Source organism: Panthera tigris, chromosome A1, assembly GCF_018350195.1.
Source record: "Panthera tigris isolate Pti1 chromosome A1, P.tigris_Pti1_mat1.1, whole genome shotgun sequence".
NCBI lineage: Eukaryota > Metazoa > Chordata > Mammalia > Carnivora > Felidae > Panthera > Panthera tigris.
Genome location: NC_056660.1, coordinates 104,766,357 through 104,787,449, shown reverse-complemented (window position 1 = coordinate 104,787,449; position 21,093 = coordinate 104,766,357). Strand labels below are relative to the sequence as shown.

The window sequence follows — 21,093 nt, the reverse complement described above, 5'->3', positions numbered from 1 at the left end:
TGAAATATGTCCACTTTTTTGTGTCATATTCAATTTTTCATCAGTGTCTTACAGCTTTTAGTGTAAAAATCTTTCACTTCTTTGGTTAAATTTATTCCTAGCTATTTTACTCTTTTTGATATGATTGTAAATCAGATTGTTTTCTTGATTTCTCTGTCTGATAGTTCATTATTAGTATGTAGAAATGCAGCACATTTCTATGTATTAACTTGGTATCCTGCAACTTTACTAAATTCATTTACTGGTTCTAACAGTTTTTTGGTTGACTCTTTGGGTGTATCATGTCATCCACAAATAGTTTTACTTAGTCCTTTTCAATCTGCATAGCTTTTATTTCTTTTTTGTGCCTTATTATTGTGGCTAAGACTTTCAATATTCTGTGAGTAACTTTGGGAATGTGGCCATCCTTGTCTTGTTCCTAATCTTAAAGGAAAAGCTTTCAGCTTTTTACTGTTGAGTATGATGTGAGCTTTGGGTTTGTCATAAATGACCTTTATTATGTTAAGGTACATTCTCCATATCCACTTCATAGAGAATTTTATCATAAATGAATGTTGAATTTTGTCAAATGCTTTTTCTGCATCTATTGAGATGATCATATGATTTTTATCTTTCATTTTGTTATCTTTTATTCAAATTGGTTTGTGGATTGGAACCATTCTTGCATCCCTAGCTAGAATAAATCTCACTTGATTATGATGTATGATACTTTTAATGTATTGCTGAATTTGTTTTGCCAAAATTTTGCTAAGGATTTTTGTATCTATGTTTATCAGGGATAGTGGCCTATAATGTGTGTGTGTATGTGTGTGTGTGTGTGTAATCTCTGGTTTGGGTATTGGGGTGATCCTGGCCTGCTAAAAGGAGTTTGGAGGCTCTCCCGCCTCTTCAATTTTTTGGAGAGTTTGAGAACGGATAGGTATTAAATCTTTGAATGATCAGTAGAACTCACTAGTGATGCCCTCTGGTCCTGGACTTTTGTTTTGGGGAGGTTTTTGATTATGGATTCACTCTCCTTACTAGTAATTGGCCTCTTCACATTTTCTATTTCTTTATGATTCAGTCTCGAAAGATTGTAACTTTCTAGGAACTTATCCATTTGTTCTAGGTTCTCTAATTTGTTGGCATTTAATTGTTCATAGTAGTCTCTTTATGTTCTTTGTATTTCTGTGATATCAGTTGTAACTTCTCCTTTATCTCTTATTTTATGTATTTGAGCCATCTCTCAATTCTTCTTGGTGAGTCTAGGTAGATTGTCATCTTTGTTTGTCTTTTCAAAGAACTAGCTCTTAGTTTAATTAGTCTTTTCTATTATCATTTTAGTATCCATTTCATTTATTTCCATTCTGATCTTTATTATTTTCTTCCTTCTACTAACTTTGGAGTTTGTTTCTTCTTCTTTTCCTAGTTGTTTTAGGTATAAAATTAAATTGTTAATTTGAGATTTCTTTTGTTTCTTGAGGTAGGCCTGTATTGTATTGCTATGCACTTCCCTCTTAGAACTGCTTTTGCTTTATCCCACAGATTTTGGTGTTAATTTGTCTCTAGGTAGTTTTTTTTATTTATCCTTTGATTTTTTTCTATGACCTGGTAGTTGTTCAGTAACATGTTGTTTAATACCCGTGTATTTTGTAGTTATTCCAGTTTTCTTATAATTGATTTCTAGGTTCATGCCATTGTGGTATGAAAAAAAAAATTCTTGATATGATTTCAGTCCTTTTGAATTTATTGAGAATTATTTTATGGCCTAAAATGTGATCTATCCTGAAAACGTTCCTTGTACACTTGAGAAAAATGTGTATCCTGTTACTTTTGGATGGACTGTTTTATACATTTATATATTAAGTCCATCTGGTCTAATGTACCATTTAAGGCTGATGTTTATTGTTGATTTTCTGTCTGGATGGTCCATCCATTGATGTAAGTGGGGTGTTAAAACCCCCTACTATTATTGTGTTGCTGGAAATTTTTCCTTTTAGATCTGTTAATATTTGCTTTATATTTTTTGGTGTTTCTATGTTGGGTGTATATATATTCATAAATGTTATATGTTCTTACTGAATTGACCCATTTATCATTATGCAGTGCCTGTCTTTGTCTTTTATTACAGTCTTTTAAAAAGTCTCCTTAGTCTGATATGAGTATAGCTACACCAGATTTCCTTCTTTTTTTATTAACACAACATATATTTTTTCATCCCTTCATTTTCAGTTTCTCTGTGTCTTAAGTGAATCTCTTGTAGGCAGTACACAAATGTGTCTTGTTATTTGCCCATTCAACCCCTCTATGTCTTTTGATTAGAGAATTTAGTCCATTTACATTTAAAGTAGTTATTGATAGATATGTACTTACTGCCATTTTGTCAGTTGTTTTCTGGCTGTTTTTGTAGTTCCTCTGTGTTCCTTCTTCTTTCTCTCTCTCTTCCCTTCTGGTTTGATAACATTTTTAGTGTTATTTTAGATTCTGTTTTCATTTTCTTTTGTGGATTTACAAATAAGTTTTTGCTTTTTGGTTACTGTGTCGCATATGTCATCCTATGTATCTAACAGTGTATTTTAAATTAGTAGCAATTTAATTTTAAGCACATCCCAAAACTTTATATTATTGCTTCCTCCACATTTTATGTTTTTAATGTCACTTTTCACAGCTTTTTCTTTTATGTAATGCTTAACTAATTATAATTTTCATTAATTTTACTACTTTTGTTTTAATCTTCTTAGCAGCTTTATAAGTGGTTAGTCTACTACCTTGACACTATATTACCTTTTCTAGTGAGATTTTTCACTTTTGTATGTTTTCTTGTTTTTAATTAATGCCTTTTCTTTTTAGCTTACAGTAGACCCTTGAATACTTCTTGCAAGGCCAGTTTAATAATGATGAACTCCTTTACCTTTTGCCTGTTGGAAAAAACTATTTCTTCGTCAGATATGAATAATAGCTTTGCTGGGTAGAATATTTTTGGTGAGGAGTTTTTTTTGTTTGTTTGTTTGTTTTCCCATCACTTTGATGTCATAAGCCATTTCCTTCTGGCTTGCAAAGTTTCTGCTGAGAAAATTGCTGATAGCCTTATAGGATTTTCCTTTTCTCTTGACGCTTTTTCAGATTCTGTCTTCATCTTTAACTGTTGACATTTTTATTTTAATGTGTTTTGGTGTGGCTCTCTTTGGGTTCATTTCATCTGAAACTCTCTGGAATTCCTGGACCTTAATGTCTGTTTCCTTCCTTAGCTTAAGGAAGTTTTCATCTGTCATTTATTTCTTCAAATAAGTTTTCTGTCCCTTTCTCTCTTCTCCTTCTGGGACCTGTATAATGGAATGCTATTCTTTATGTTGTTGTGAAGGTACCTTAAATTATTTTAATTTTTTAAAATTCTTTTGTCTTTTTGGTGCTTTGTTTAGGTGAGGTCCACTACCCTCTCTTATAGCTTACTAATCCATTCTTCTCCTTTATCCAGTCTGCTATCAAATTCCTCTAGTGTATTTTCCCATTCAATTATTGTGTTCTTCAGGTCTGTGACTTCTATTTGGTACTCTCTGTTTTCTATTTCTTTGTTGAAGCTCTCACTGCATTCATCCATTCTTTTCCTGAGTTCAGTGAGCATCTTTATGACCATTACTTTGAATTCCTTATCAGGTGGATTACTTCTCATTAAGGTCTTTTTCTTTTGTTTGGAACATATTTCCCTGTTTCTTCATTTTGTTTGACCCTTTTGTTTCTTTTTTTAATGTTTATTTATTTATTTATTTTGAGAGATAGAGTGAGCAGGGGAGGGGCAGAGATAGAAGATGAGAGAGAATCCCAAGCAGGCTCTGCCCTGTCAGCATGGAGCCCAACATCAGGCTCAAACCCCATGAGATCATGATCCTGAGCTGAAACCAAGATTCTGACGCTTAACTAACTGAGCCACCCAATCACTCCTACTCTTTGTGTTTATTTCTATGTATGATGCAAAACAGCTACATGTCTCAGCCTTGAAGGGGTGACCCTGTGAAGGTGATGATCCTTCTCCTTCAACCTTGTCGAGCTCTTGGTTGTCTCTTGAACCTTTTGATTCTCTTAACTGCCTGATTTATTCTTGACATACCCCCAACGTTAGGTGTGTATGAAGACCTGTCAGTGATCCAAGGGGAGGAATCTTATTTAGCACCTAGTTTCGGGTTGATTGGAAGTCAGACCCTTCAGCAGCAGGTTTTAAAGTATACGAGTATATACAGTCCTGTGGGACTGCAATTGTAAACTCTGCTGGCTTCCAGACCAGGAGGTCTAAAGGTGTCCCCTGGACAAGAGTTGCAAAACTCAGGCCTCCAGACAAGCATTTAAGTCCCTTTCTGAGAAGTCTTATCAAGCTGTAGTGAGGCCAAGGGGATACCCAAGGATGGTGTCCCCTTGCTTAAATTCCCTGGATATACCTCCTTAGCTCTAGATGAGAAACTTGAAACCTATTCTTCAGGCTGAAGCTCCAGAGTAAGAAAATAGGCATTTTTCAGGGACGACTGGGACTGTCTTTCAACCTGCTGTTTGTACAGTGCCCTGAGGATGGTGTCTGACAAGCACTGCCTTTCTGATTGTTACAGTCCCTTGGAGCTCTGGAGCATCAGTCTTCATGTGCCCCAGGTGATCAAGAGGTGTCCCCTGTCTGAACTGCACATACTCTCTGGCTTTAGCATGGCTGCTCGAAAGTGTAGTAGACAGGGCTTCAGAAAGGCAGTGGGAAAATGTCTTAACTGCATGCATTTATGGGCTTCAGCAATACAGCAAGAGAGTGCCTTGTCTGTGAGAGTGTGCTAGGCTGGGAATAAGAGAACGGTACAACTTTTTGTGCTTGCTACTCCAGCTAGAGGTCAGGGAGCCTGCAACCAACTGTGCTTTCCGGCCTCAGCAAATGTCCCAACTGCTCACCCTTGCCTATACCACTGGGCATAGGAGAATGCACCTGCACTAGCGGGGCATGTGGTAAGTGCAACAGTGGTGTCCCCAGTGCCTCCATCGCTGAGGGACGTCCCAGCCATCCCCTACCCCTCCAGCCAGTGCCCCTAGGTCAGCAAGTGAATCTGTCTCAGATAGAGGCTAGGTACTTTTCAAGCTATATTTTCATTGGGTCTTGGGGTGAGTGAGACCACATGTGAGCTCTCCAAAAGCAGAACCTCAGTTTCCCATGGCGTTTTGGGACTCCTGGACATCTGCCCTGTTGGTTTTTCAAGCCACATATACTGGGAGCTCATCTTTCCAGTGCAGATCCCAGGGGCTGGGGTGCCCAAAGAGGGGCACAAATACCTTGCTCTTCTAGGAGATGTTCCTGTCTGGTGAGATTCTTCCCTATTGTGTTTGTGGCTAGGGGTTCGGGGACTGTTTCTGCCTCTCCTACCCACATCATGTGGTCCTTTGATGCTTTGTTATAGAAAGCAGTTCATCTAGTTTTCACATCTTTTCAGAGGAAAATGATCCATATGTAGCTATAGATTGGATGTCTTTGGGAGGGCCTGAATTCAGGATATTCCTATGCCTCCATCTTGGACCCCTTCCTCCTAAATACTCTTTGTATCTGTCACACTAAGAGATAAAATATGATATCTAAGTTTTAAAATTTTTACTTTGTCTTCTATTATTTGGACATATTATTTGACATTTGTAAGTTTGGACAGCTTATTAGATATCTGTATGTCTTAAGACTTTTGTAAATTTTGATATGTGTCCTTTGTCCAATTTCTTTTTAAAGGCTAACTTTTTCCTCATTGATTTATATGTGACCTTAATATTTTAAGGATGTTGTAATAGATGTGACAAATATTTTCTGTTACTTACTCTGAATATTTATAAATGCTTCATAAATGGATTGAAATAGTGGTAAGTGGTAAGTTTTCTTACAAGGTAAAGAATTTTCTGAGTCTAAATTAGCTTCTCATTTTTGCATATTATGCATAAATTTGTCCAAGGAGAGAGTCAACTTTTTGAAGAAACGAACTCTAATCAAAACTTGGAGAAATATTTGATTTCTCCAAGCCTCATTAAGTACAGATAACACATCACATTGGTTCACATTATTAGACATATTTTCAAAGAACCAATTGACTCTGATACTTGATCTAACACAAACAGCTCTGCTATTGACATGACGCCCTGGGGCTATTATTCCCAGCCGCAAATGTCAGTTATCAAAACAAATTAAACCAATGTTATCTAATCTGCCTGACGAGATTGAGGGCAGCCAGAGGCCAAACTTAATCCCCAAGATCCTTAATCCTTTGTGCTTCTTCCTCCTGGATCCCTCTCCCTGTCTCAAGGAGACATACTTCTTTGGGAAAGGCTAGATTGAGTAGCTGTCCTAGCCCTTTAGGAGGATATTCTCTCTTGGGGAAAATCTGAAGTTTTGAAAAGTATTTTTCTTCAGACTGCAGCAACTGAAGTGTGTTCTCAAAGTCAGACTCATTGATTAGATGGTCCCAAAATACACTTCCCCTTGCCTGTCTTCCTTTGATCTAAACATTCAGGTTTTGGAAGTTGAGCAAATTTTACGTGAAACTTGAGTTTATATAGAATATTAATGCAGAGTAAACCTGGAAGCAAATTAAGTATATGTACTTAATTTGTATCTATTTAAATATATATACATTTAACTTCTGCCCCCTTTTGGTATTTCACAACTTCCTTCTTGCCACACATGCAAACTTCTCAACATTTCCACCCTCACAGAAAATAAAATGTGTCAGCACTACACAGCACAAATTGGCGTGCTTTTCCCAAATAATGCCTGTTGTTTGAAAGTTTTTGCCATTTAAAGGAGCCAAGTGGAGGGAAAAAAAAAATGTCATGGGCATTTGATGAAACAAATTTGCAGACATTCAAATGCTTTAGTTTATAGAGGCCCTTTGCGCCACTGATGCCTCTTGGGGAAATTCTGAAAAACATCCTATCTGTAAACAATCTGTTTCAGTGCCACATGTTTTCTGAATTTCTTTGCCTGCTGACATTTATAAAAACCAAAGGAGCACATTTGCATGTGAAAACAGGACCTTTTGTTTCTTATACATTTACTCTATCATAGAAATTAAAATGAAATAGGTCATCCTGCCCAATTGCTTGTGAAGGATCATTTTCTAAAGAACACTTCCTAGTTCTTTGGCCAACCTCATTTTGAACTACTAACATCTTTTTTGTGGCCTCTGTTCTCAAGTTAAATAGAGCTTATTATTAAAATAAGAAATTCTAGAACTAATGTTTTCTTTTGCATCTATCTCTAGCATTTCTTTTTATTTTCCTTAGGTTTAATTCTTTTTTTTTATTTTTTTATTTTTTAATGTTTATTCATTTTTGAGAGACAGAGACAGAGTGCGAGTTGGGGAGGGGCAGAGAGAGGGAGACACAGAATCCGAAGCAGGCTCCAGGCTCTGAGCTGTCAGCACAGGGCCCGAGGTGGGGCTCGAACCCATGAACTGCTAGATCATGACCTGAGCCGAAGTCAGATGCTTAACTCACTGAGCCACGCAGGCTCCCATATTCTTTTTTCTTTCACATCTGGTTTTATAGTGCTCTAATTTTTGTCCATCAAAAAACATTTTTGAAACTTCTTCTAGGCTCATGATGTGATTTTACTTCCTCAGCTTTTGAAGCTGTTTTAAGCCTTGTGTCTTCTTTGACTTAATGGCATAGGAGTGGAAGTAGTGCATCTAAACTCCAATTTACCCCTCCTTCCATTGCTGCCCGCCCAGACTGAAGAAATGCATTCCGAGGGAAGCTTCCATCCAGAGGGTCTCTTAATAACTATGACAAATAGAGTGTTGTAAAGAAGTAAATTCTTCACCTAAACAAAATAATAAGCCATTTGCCCACTGCAACTGATAACATGCATAAATTTTAATGATCATCAAATAAAATGAAGTTTTGATCTTTCTTGATAATAACCAAAGGAAAAAATACCTTTTTCACCAGTTATAGGTCTATGATGATTACCATCATTCTCTGCATTGCTAGACCCAAAATCTCTGTTGAAGTTGCTTCTGTGATAGAATTTAGGCTATAGATTTAGGTTAGATGAACTAGAGTTGATTGCCCAGGGACAGAGTGGGGATGGGAGCAGGAGAGCATGATATGGATCGGCCCCTCATTTATTGCAAGATGTCAACATGAAAGAAGCTATACGAGAGGTTGAACAATGGCTAAACACTCCAACTAACATCTCACATCCCAGCATCTGGGAGATAGCATCACTCTTGCAGAGTCATGTTAGATACCATCTAGATAACTAGCAGATATTGCTAGAAGTAAACATTCAATTTCTTTACTATTTGTGTTCTTTTGTGGGAAAAAGCCAATTTTGTAGATGGACTAAATAGACAACATTGTACTTTATTAAATGCAAACTTTTGCTTCCTTAAAGTCTGCAAACATACATTCATTAAATCTTTTATATGAAGAAAGACTTCTCTGAAGGGGTATCAGAGTCACAGTGACAGTTTCTCTTCACATCTTTTGCTGTGCCCTTAGTGACAGCACAGTAGCTGTTTTGCATTTCTTATGAGTTTCCATTTGCAAAACCTTATTCGTTCCCTTAGACCTATTTTGACTTTTTAGGTTAGGGCCCCTGGGGAGCAGCTTACTGGAGGTGGCTCTTGGGAGCAACACCTCTAAAGGAAAAGAGATGCAGAATGCAACAGCAGCCTCAGAAATTCTATGGGGGCTGTGGATGGGGTCTGGCCTTTCAGAATTGTCCTCTGTCTAAAGAAGGGGACTTGGTCCTGAGGCCCTGACACAACCATTCATTGGATAATGTTGATCACATGAAGATGGAAGGCCTTAGAGCCTTGGAGCTCCTTTAGCTGAGGGAGATTCCTTGAGAGAGACTCAAGCTTTGAGTCATCATCAAGGCATGATGAACTCAAAATAAAGCCTAGATCTAAATGTAAAACCTAAAACTTTAAGACTGTAGGAAGAAAACAGGAGAAAATATTTGTGACCTCGGGCAAAGAATTTTTAGATAGCGAACGCATGAGCCATGAGAATACCAAGTGATAAATTAGACTTCATAAAAATTAATAACTCCTGCCCTTCTAAAGACACGTAAGATTAAGAGTAACCACAGGCTGGAGAAAATAGTTTCAAAACATATATCTGAAAAATTTCTTATCTCTAGAATACATCAAGAGCTCTAATCCAATAATAAGAAACAAAAGAACTTAAACACAAACTAAAGATTTCAGTAGATCCTTCACCAAACAAGACATAAAGATGGCAAATAAGTACATGAAAAGGTACTTGACACCATTAGCTATTAAGGAAATGCAAATTAAAACCACACTGAGATACTACTACTACATTAGAAAGGCTAAGACTTAAAAGACTGACCCTACCAAGGTTGGAGAGAATGTGGGTCAACTAAAACTCTCACACACTGCTGGTGGAAATGTAAAATGATGCTATCACTTTGGAAAAACTGTTTGACAGTTTTTAAGAAAGTTAAATTATCATATGATTCAATCACTTCACTCTTAGGTATTCACCCAAGAGAAAAGAAAGCATAGGTCCACACAAAGACTTGCTCATGAATGTTTAAAGCAGCTTTATTTGTAAGAGTCAAACACTGGAAATAACCTAAATGTCAGTCAACAGGTAGAGGGATAGACAAACTGATGGGTTCAATACAGTGGGGTCCTATTCAATAAAAATGAATTATTGATACAGACTACAACATGGATGAATTTCAAAATAATTTTGCTAAGTAAAAGAAGCCAGTAAAAGGGGGTACATACTGTATGATATGTTAATATATCACTCATGCTTTAAATCAACATTTCAAGTGATTTAAAGGAAATCTTCCTATTTACTCTTATCATGAGACCAATATAGAACTGCATTAATATATCACATACTCCATTTACATAAAGCTCAAGGAAATGCAAAATTATAGACAGTGGCATAAGGCATATCAGTGCTTCCTTGAGAATGGTATATAGGCAGGTGTGGAGAAGTGGGTAGGAGGGATTAGAGAGGAGCCTGAGAAACTCCTGAGGGTGATGGGTAGTTTCATTTTCTTGACTGGTTTGTATGTGTATGTCAAATTCAACTTGTACATTTCAAATTTGTCAAGTGCGTTTCAGTAAAAGACAAGAAAGAAAGAAAGAAAGAAAGAAAGAAAGAAAGAAAGAAAGAAAGAAAGAAAAGCAAGCAAAGGAAGAGAGAAGGAAAAAAGAGAGGAAGAGAAAGAAGAGGAAAGAAAGAAATCCAAAACAAAAATTTTGACACATCATTTCTCACCTATTAAAGTAGGAAAAATAAATACCTAAATACTCCATTTTCTAGAACATCCACAAATCTTTATATTTAAATATACATAGAGATGCAGTTCTATATTGATCTTATTCTCAGAATAAATAGGAAGATTTCCTTTAAATAACTTGAAATGTTCATTGCAAACACACGTGATATATTAACAAATAATTTGAAAGTTTTCTCCGCAATGGGAAGGATTTTCTGAAAGCCATTTTAGAATATAAAAATTTAGAAATACCATAATGAGACCAAATACATGCTTCCTGCGAACATAATACTATATCATACCAAGTACTAAAAGAAAAACAGAATTTATACAGTTTGGCACAATTTAAGGCATTGCTTGCCTTTCCCCATTTATCAGATGCAAAATATTTCAGCTCCTTTAAGTTAGTTTTGGAAAGCTGACGTTCTCTGTAGTGTGCTATGAATTTGACCTCACCAATTAAAAATAAAAAAGTGCTTTCATAGTTTCGGCACCTAGAATAATGATTCTTTAATGAAGTCATCGCTAAATTACTACTTGAAAGCCAAATGGTTTCTGAGGTTTTCTAATAAGCTTAGTTTTGCACAATGAGTGAAATACTTCATACATATTCTAGCATTAATGAATTCATACCCACACCCTCACTTGTGGATGTGCCCCTCCACATAACCACTGACATCATATGTTTTACATAATTCATTTCTGTGTGTCACAGTGGGTCAGGAATAGTTCAGAGGGAGAAATTCGGAGCCAGGTATCTGGCTCAGGTCAAGCCTCCTTTCAATATAATTTCTATTTCCTAAACAGTTTCAAATGAGGTTATTTATATGCACTAGCTGTTCTCTGCCAGAAGATCTTAAAATGCAGCAAAGGCAACAGTTTAAATAACATTCTAATCCTCCAACGGGCCCAAAAGAATAAGGTGCAGATAAACAGGGACAGCCTCGCACCTGAGATGGGGATGTAAAGAAAATAACACTGTATTATCCCATAATGTTCCCTCTATCTGGTGAACACAGATTCATTGGTCATTCAACATCTGAAAACTTTCTCAACCTCCCCAAATCTCAATTTCTTAATTTCTCAAGTGTTAATAATAAGAAGAAAGGTATCAATATGATAGTGATGATTCTGAAAACCATGGCCATCTGGTGCTGTAGGAATCGGAGGGATAGCATCTGTCCATCACCTAATACCATGCCTGGGGCTCAGTCCATTTGTTCAGTCCAATGGACTCAGACAGTAATGACTGAGTGCTATTTTGGCAGCAGAGACTCTATCCTGGGGACACAGAGATGAATAAACAAAGGCCAGTTGATACTCTAAGGATGCAGTTTACCAGAAGAGTTCAAAAATTAAAGGCGCAGAGAACAGTGTAGTAAAGGCGAATAGGGAACCACCATTTTCAGATAGGTAGCACAGGTTTCATTGCGTTTGTGTGGCCAAGATATCTTCACAGAATTAAACAGGTTTCATCCTTCAATTTCCTTCTCTTCTGTTACAGCAAACTGCAACTATTTTAAAAGAGGCTTCTGATGGGGTACCCGGCTAGCTCAGTCGGTTAAGCCTCCAGCTTCAGCTCATGCCATGATCTCACAGTTTGTGAGTTCAAGCCCCGCATCTGGCTCTGTGCTGACAGCTCAGAGCCTGGTTCAGCCTGCTTCTGATTCTGTGTCTCCCTCTCTCTCTGCCCCTCCCCCACTCGTGCTCTGTCTGTCTGTCTCTCTCTCTCAAAAATAAACATCAAAATAAATTTTAAAGAGGCATCTGAGATCTACTTGCAGTTTGGTTCCTCATGATACATAGCAGAGTCAGTTCTGCTGAGTGACCTTCCAAGAGTTCCGAGATTCGAAAGGGATTGTCTGATGAGGAGACAGCACTAACTGCGGATATCTTATGGCCTTGAGGTCCCTAATTCTAACCTCCTTCAGCTGAATGTATTCTTTTAGAAATGTAAAAACACAGCAGAACACAGCAGAACCAACTACTTTCAACCCTGGGGATCCCAACTGTATTAAATGTAAATTGAAAGAAGTAGATTCTGAACTCCAGGAAGCTAATTGGGAGCCCTGAACAGAAATCCTAAATGTGGTAATTGGCACCTTGTCCTTTTCAGTGTCATATGCAGCCAACTAGAGGGTTACCTCTAGGGTGCTAATTGATTAGCCTTGTTAGAGGGAAAGGCAGTAAACAGAGATTGGTGAGCTGAAGTCTCTCCAAAACTGCAATTTAACTGCTAACCCAAGGGTTCCAAGCAGAGAAAAAAATGTTTTTATACGGTGCCAGTGAGGGATACTTTCTCTGTGGGCAACAGAATTATAAATAGTTCCAATATATACATTTAAAAAACTTCATTATTAGGCTTTTTTTTTTTTTTTGCTAGCTGAAAACACACAATATAAGATTAAATAACAACTACACTCAGAAAGAAGATTTTTAATAAAGTTCATATTCTACCACTCTAGATTGGTCTCCCTTGACTTCTATTTCTTTAACAAAACCCCTCCTGCTGAAAATAATTATGGATTTGAGAGACAAGTTCAGTCTGTCGGGAATCAGGTTGAATGAATGTGACTTAGAAAAGAGATGTTAAAAATAATATAAAAACGGAGGGACAAAACAGAAGAGACTCATAACTATGGAGAACAAACTGAGGGTTGCTGGAGGGGTTGTGGGAGGAGGGATGGCATGGGCTAAATGGATAAGGGGCATTAAGGAATCTACTCCTGAAATCGTTGTTTCACTATATGCTAACTAATTTGGATGTACATTTTAAAAAATAAAAAATAAAATAAAATAAAAGAGATGTTAATGTTTTGGAACAAAAATAACTGCAGGAGTGAGATTCTGGATATACAGTTCATTAGATCATTTGTTCTTAGCTGGGGATGCTGAGATGGGATGGGAGTGGTAGAGGAGAACTGTTGAATCCAGAAAGAAATAGAGAAACCAAAGAGTGAGGTCCCTAGCCCATAGGGGAGCCCATTTGAATGCTGTTATTACCGAATAACTATATTTCCATTTACTTGTGTGACTTCACCCACCATTTTCATATCCCAAACGTCTTATTTGAGGTAGACTATTAAAGTTCATCATCCTCATTTCATGGATTAAAAATAAGATCCTGAGACTTTAAATGACTTGGTTCTTGTCTGGGTTTCAGAATTGTTCTAGAAACATCTATGGTAGAGTCTAGGGGATCCCCTTACTAAAACTGAATCAGGAGTACACAGCTTATTTTTCCTTTAGGGGAAATCCTCAAATTAGCATAAAAGTGGAGGACTAGTGTAATGAACTCCCATGTCCCCATCACCCAACCTCAACATTTCTCAACAGCCTGTACTTTGGCTACCCGAGGCTTGGGCAGGTACTAACTGAGGCTCAGGTAAAAAGGACCTGACTATCCCAGGGTGTAACAGAGCTCATAGAAGAGACAAGACCTCAAGGGTCAGAGCTAGGTCTGTCATTTGCTGATTTGTAAGGGTGTGAATTAGAAATATCTGGAAAAGACTGTGATTTAACCCTTAGCCTAAATAAACCAAATAATGTGATTTACCCAATCTGTACCTTGTTTGAATACCAGAATTTCCTCCTGTATAAGCGAATACTCTGAGGTAACCACGATGTTCATGATATTGGAGGGCCACACCATTGCTCACCTAACTTCCCTACTGCCCAGTAATATCACTTAGCTGGCACTCTACCCACTTTGCCTCATTCTACAAGATAAAGAACACTCCATGTTTTGTTTTTAAGATCTTTACTAATGAAATGTGAAAACAAAACTATGTCAGGAAAATCTCAACATTCATTAGGGAAGTTAAAGTTTCGTTAACTGTAATGCTTAAAACAAAGAAACAAGAAAGAATTTCTGCAAACTTCATTTCTTACCAGTGTCCTGTGTCTTTGTTGTGTATTTGACTCTGAACTTGCAGATGTGGTGCTGAAATAAAATAAGAGTTTAGAATTCCAAAATTTTATTTCAGAAGTGCACACAGTTGTACACACACATATACACCCCACATCAAATAGATCCCTACACTGTGACATTGAAGATAATTGTTCTAAAGTATTTCCTCCAAATGTCAATTTCTGAACATTTCTAAAGGAAATCAAAACTATGGAATGTAAACTTCACTCAAAGAAGATAAAATAGCCTTTAAAGGTTCTCTTGAGAATAAGCAGTCTGAACAGTACAGTCTGTTCTGAAAACCTGCAAAATCTCTTCTTTCAACTAAAAAAAGAAAAAGAAAAAGTGGAAGAAAGCATACCGTCCTGTGGAAACAGCAGACTTGGGGAATTCTTTGTCTCCTACACTGTTCCTCAATCAATCTCTCTTTCTGGGATCATTTCCAGTAGTTTGCAAACATGCTGTTATTTATTGCATCTTGAGGTCTCTTAACCCTTTTCTTTCTGCTTGATTACTCTGACCCCCTTTATAACGAAGCTATATCCTCATTGTCTCTAATTCCTTCCCTCCTTGCAGCTCCATTCACATTCTCCTAAGTACCACCCACATAAATTGCACTTAGTTCATCAGCGATCTCCACATCGCTGTTACTGCTATGATCATTTGTCACATTTCACATTACATGACAGCTTTTGACATGATTCATCACTTCCTCCTTGACATGCTCTTTTCACTTGGCTTCCTAAGGTCCCAAGTTTTCTTCCTGTCCCACTTGCTGCTACTTCTCAGTTTGCTTCAATGGTTCTTTGTCTCTCTCTGAGCTCTCACTTTTGGCATGTTCCCAGGCTTCCTCTCTCCTCTACCCATATCTGCTCCATTGTTGATGTCACCCATCCTCATGGCTTTAAGTTCATCAATATGCCGATCACTGCCAAGGACACATTTCCACACTTCTCCCTCGAATTCGAGATTCATTCGTGTAATTGCTTTCTTGACATCTCCACTGGATGCCTAATAGATATCTCAAGTTTCAACATTTTCAAACCTACCTCCTAATTCTTACCCCCAATCTTCTGCTCACACTCTTCCCCATCTTAGTTGATGATGACAATATCCTTCCACTTGCTCAGGCTGACACCTTGACTCTCTTTCTGTGTCAGATCCCATAAGCAATTTTAACAGGACACTCTTGGCTCTACAATCAAACTATATCCAGTATCCGACTAACTCTTACCATCTTCTCTTAACACCCTAGTTCAAGCCTCAAGCTACTATCAGCTCTTGCCTGGATTATTGCATGAACCTCCAAGATGGTACTGTCTACATGCTATTTTCAGTACACCTACAATAACGAATATCATTTCACTCCTCTGCTCAAAGTATGGGATCTCATTTCACTCAGAATAAAAGCCAAAACCTGTACAATGGTGTATGAGGCCCTACAGGTCTCACCAAACCACCCTTCCCCTGTACTGTAGGACTTCCTACTCCCTCCTTCCCCTTCCCATACAAGTCCACCTTTGCCTCTCTGAATTCATCTGATACTCTCCTCAGTCAGTCATGCTGGCTTCCTTGCTGTTCCTCAACCTTCTCATCTAGGCTCCCATTTCAAGTCCTTCTGCCAGGAACACGTACTCCATACTTGCCTGCTTGGCTCTTTTCCACTCCCTTCTTGTCTTTGTGCAAATATGCTTTCTCGCTGAGACCTCCCATATGTGCCTCCTTTAAAATTGACCTCCACCTTCTCTCTATCCTCATCACCTTGTTTAATTTTTCTTTGCTGTACTCACCACCTTCTACCATCCTGTGGAACTTGTTTGTTTATTATATTTATTGTGCCTCCTCCCACTTGAAAGTACAAAGTTCTTGAAGATAGAGAATTTTTTTCTAGTTTGTTACCCTGTCTTTAGCATCTTGAACAAGACTAGAATGGTCCATCAATATTTATTTATGAATGAATGAATCCATGGATGATTTAGTAAATATCTAGTCTTAATAAGTCTTGTTGTTCTGCTGTCAACCAATAAGCCTTACTTTAAAATCCTAGGGTACTTTTATTATTTTCTGTCCTACTCTCTCCCTCGCGAATGTGTTATTTTTTTCCATGTTATTGTGCAGGTCTCTCACTTTTCAAAACCATATAAAACCATTTAAAATGTTCGTGAAGTAATCAGTGACAATTGAGCAAAGTTAATTAGATTCCCACTCAGTGGAAGGACACGCTGGGGTTTTGAGAGATGTAATTGCTCTTCTCACATCATATCTAATCAGCAAAAACCAGTATTTTGGTGCTTTGTACTTGACAGTATCTCTTTATCATGAAATGGAAAACAAAGTTTTGCCATCATATTGCTGGGCAAACCAACAAATGGTTTTGAAGGACCTTAATAAACTGCCCCCTCTTACCATCTAATTTTATCATCTATCAGTGGATCTTGCAAAAATGCCACTTTCATCAAACTGTACTGCTCAATACTTCCAGAATATATGTTTATCCTTTTCGTTGGTTGTTTCCTCAGACAAGAAATGCTCTTACTCTCTTCTCTGTTTGTGAAAATCTTACCTGTTCTTCATTCCATGACTCAAATTCTGGCTCTTCCTGACGCTTCTTTGATCCTACCAATCAAAACTGTTTCTTGCCCCTGTGTCCACAAGCAGTATTTGGATATCTGTCTCTTCAAACCCTGATGCCATTTAATCATGTAAATAATTATTTGTCTACCTATGTTTTTGTACATCTCAGTGACATCTCCTAGAGGACAAGGAATATCCTTGTTTATTTTCATTCACCCAATGATATACCAAGCAAGAAATTAATAGTTGGTCATGGAATGAAGCCAAAAAAATAACAAAAACAAAAACAAAAACAAACAAACAAACAAACAAACAAACAAAACATTGTGGGTGCAGTACCCTTAAGTGCATCTTCAGATGTACAACAAATGTTCAAGTGAAACCACCTTCTTTTAATAATGCCTGAAGCAAAACTACTGATTTAAAAGTGAAGGAGCTTTGGCTGCCTGACAATAATATTTAAAGGTCATGAGTCATGGCCTCAGAGTAACCATAGCTACTCGGCATACACAGCACAAGTCATGTTTATAACATAATTCAGGAGAAAAAAAGCTTTAGAAAGCCTATTAGCCTTGAGAGAAAACAAATTAGAATTAACAAATGTATTTATGAAGCTTGTTTTTATTGCACTGGTTTTGTTTTACTTCAGGGTTCATGGAAAAACTGAGAAAATTCTTTAAATTTCTATCAGCAGGGAGTATTAATATGACATTTCGGCTTTACAGTAATTTTTTTTCTTAGTAATTGATAAGAAGTTAAGTATTTCCTTCCTTTAAGTGAAATATCTATCTGTTGTCCAAACTTTGTACACTGTTTGTTTGTTTGTGTTGGAGTAGTAATCAGTTACCACTTAGTCCGTGTGATGAACAGATGTTGATAAAACTGGTTTGGAAACAGCTATTGAGCAGCCGAATCTTATGGGGAAGAATTTCCTGGGAAAATGCCTTTTTTTAGTCCCTGGGTTAATTGCATCCAAGGCCTAACCTTCTTTTCTCAGACAAGCAGAGAAGCAAATTCCCATTTGATGTCTATAAAGTATAGACAGGATTTCCCCCCAGGGCCTGAGAAGAAGAGGGAAGAGAGAAGTAGGGCAGACGACCAGGCACATGTGACCATTTTGCTCCTGCTTAGAAGTGAAGAAGCTGGACTGAACCTATCTAAGGGTTAACCAAGGTAGCATGTCCTCAGCTGTGTCCTACATCAAAGCCCTGCTCTCTACTTGCACAGAACACTCAGTTCCATATACCAGGAGAACAAAAACACCAATGATAATTTGCAGTGAGAGCAAAGTCCTGCTTTTCACTTGGTTTCCCTGCTGGTTGTACACTTGGCTGTTCATTTCAAAGTTGTTAATCATAGGGCATTTTCTCTTCAGTCGGTAACATTATGTTCACCTCTCCTATTGTCAGCACATTGACATATTGTCTCTTTAGGTGCTGTGTTCAGGGAAATTAAAAGAACATAGGTGTTTGATAAATTTCATTTTCTTTAGCAGACAAAAGACTCCCTCCTCCCAAAGATTGTTCATCTTTTGAAGGTCACAGAACTTCTGCACCTAGAAAAAACATTTCACATGAAGTTTGGGGGGATTTGTGAATATCCCACAGCATCTGTGGTCCATAGACCCAAGGTTAAAAACAAATAAAAACAAGACCCACACCTTTCATGCAATAAAAATACATTTTAAAGCCTAAGCAGTACTACAGTTACATGTGTACATATCACAGGACACCATGCTCCACAGTCCACCTCTTTCTTCAGAGGAGGTGTGGTCATCTCCTATGCTAGGCTTAAAAGAAAATGCTAATTGACAAGGTATTTCTATATCTGAAGGGAAAATGAGTAATGTCCCAACATGCAGATTTTCCAGTGATTAATTGTAGATCAGTTATAAAGGTAAATTTTACTTCCATATGTGTTGCCAGAGTTGGTTTGGGTTTTTATTTGAGGAGCATTGGAATGACCTAGCTTCTTTTGTGGATATCTCCTGGCAAGGGAGCAGTGAAGGTGACATTTCATTACAGCGGTTCTCAGCCTTTCCCTTCAATGCCAATAAAATGGTTGGGGTGCGTATGTGATTCTGAGAAGAGCAAGTAAGGGACATTTTATTCATTCAACAAATATTTATTGAACAACTATTGTGTGTCAGACCCTGCCCTATGAAAGCACCATTCAAAGAAAGGGGTCATTTCCCTGGAACAGGTGAAAAGACTGTTTGATATTTTTCCCCAGGCTTTAAAGAAAGGTTTCCTTTGAAGCACTGGGTAAGGTCCACTCTATCTAGAAATTTCCAAGAATTCTTTGGGACAGAAGGAGCTGGGAACTCACCTGCTTCTCCCTGGGGTTTCATACCCTGGGGCCACAGATTTCTTGCTGTAACATTCTCCCATCTCGTCAGGGTCACTGGGATACCCTGTTCGTGGGACAGACATCAACTATCTCCATGCCTTAGTTTCAGAATCCCTGTTACTGCTCTACTGTTTCCTGTTGCTAGGCAACCACAATGGCTGCGGGAAGAACAGTTAACTTCCCAAAGGGAAAAAAAAAAAAAAAAACTCAATTACAAAGCCACAGTAACCCCTCACAACATTTCACAAATCAGATCCAGGCATGAGTATTCCTGAGGAATCACCACATATTCATCATTTCTGGAAAACACATTCAAAGTGGGCCAGAAGCAGTGGTTTTGTGCTCAAGCCGTGGCCTGTTTGCATCTAGAACCAGTGCTAACGGTCACACTGCTTGTCTAAGAGGGGTGCATACACAGAAACGGATTGGTTTACAGGCTAGCAGTAGTTTTGGCACAGACTACCCCCAGCTTGTGATGATATTCTTTACCTGGGACCCATAGACCCCAGACAGAAGATCCCACCTGGCCACGTCCTAACTAAGGCTTCTTTCCTGATGCAGGATTGCAGAGGTGGTAATGGCATTCTGCTCACTGTCATAGCTCATCTGCACCACTGCTCCTTCTTTCCTTTGCTTGTCTAAAGGCAAGAGCCATTTTCTCCCAGGCAGTTGTTACATCTCTCCCTGGATGTATTTGTGGACCCTGGTTAGCGCGTATTCTTACTTACTCCTCTTACTGCTCTGGCAGGAAGTACATGTAGGACTTTGGCAGTCTAATGATCCGAATCACTTCGGGGTTTGGATCCCTTATGTCCTAGGCTTACCCAAACCTCATCACACAGCCCATCTCAAAATAACAGACTGCAGTTTTTCCAATCACAGAATTTGTTTCTAGAGATAGAGCAAATTAGATCAAATGACTGCAATAGTAGTGAAGATAGTTGGACTTACTAGCTAAAAAGTGTAACTATGAGCAAAATTATAAACTATGGAGCTATGGGTGCTCTGGGTGGAAAAATCACCACTAACTAGGTAGGGTGTGGAAATACAAAGATTGGGTATTGACTTTGTATCCAGTGTATAAGCCTATGTGGAATATAGAAAATCTTACCTTTCTCTTTACACCTTGGGGTTTTTATTTACAGAGGACTTGCTTGAGTTGTTTCTGTCATCCCTTCCAACTCTAATATCCTGTTATGTTCCCTTAGCCTATCATATTAAAAAAAAAAAAACCCACAAGGTGGATTATATTTAAGTGCACTTTAGAGGAATGTGCAGATGTTCAACACGTAGTTGGTTCATACCAGTTTATGAAAAGAAGGTCATCTCAGTAATGGCTGGTGAAAGGCAGTGTAAGCACTAATTATTTATAATGGTTATTAATCTTATCTTACATCTCACTGATCAAAAAGAGAGGTGGGGAGATATGGCTGGTACAAAAACAGTCTTTCGAAAAGTCCTTGAAAAACAAAGTGACTTTTCCACTATTAATCCTCCGTAAATGAATATTATCAGAGAAGGATTTCGGAAGGAGGTGGTAAAGAACTTAGCAGGTTTATTGAAGACATATCGGTCTGCAGAATTCTTGTGAACAAGCTAAGTATCAACAACAACAAAATGATCCTGGTTTTTATGATTAAGTTAAGGAAAAGTCCCTATGCATGAAAGTCCTTGAAATGGTCTCATTTTTAAAAGCTGGACTGAATTTTAAGAAAAACTATGATTTGCCCTCTAGTTTCAAGGAAAAAAAGGAGTGTTTTAACAAAACTTCTAGAAATGTATATAAATCATTCGTGCTCCCACCAGCAACAATATTTTAAACTAAAAAAAACTAGAAGCTCCTCAGGGCTCTTATAGACTACTACAGACCTTTTTAAAAGTCACTTTGTGATCCGTCAAAAATGCATCTTTCCCTAGAATCAGAAATCATATATACGCATACAACAAGAAGGCATCTTAATGCTTATACATACTTTATGTGCTCTTGTGCTACCGCTTATCAGGAAGCCTT

The 21,093-nt window shown here is 37.9% G+C and overlaps 1 protein-coding gene across 2 annotated transcripts in view; it reads right to left on the bottom strand.

Annotated features, from left to right (window-relative positions):
• Positions 1–19,927, bottom strand: part of CCDC192 (coiled-coil domain containing 192) — a 211,910-nt gene extending 191,983 nt beyond the window's left edge. Inside the window, exons 1-2 of one of the 2 annotated variants that reach the window (XM_042983176.1) lie at positions 19,062–19,927; positions 14,141–14,192 (exon numbers count right to left, since the gene is read on the bottom strand). In XM_042983176.1, coding sequence (XP_042839110.1) covers positions 14,141–14,192; positions 19,062–19,165 — 156 coding nt within the window. In that variant the 5' untranslated portion in view covers positions 19,166–19,927. The remainder of the gene's footprint in view (positions 1–14,140; positions 14,193–19,061) is intronic. The other variant, XM_042983181.1, reaches the window with a different exon arrangement.
• Positions 19,928–21,093: the final 1,166 nt, after the last annotated feature.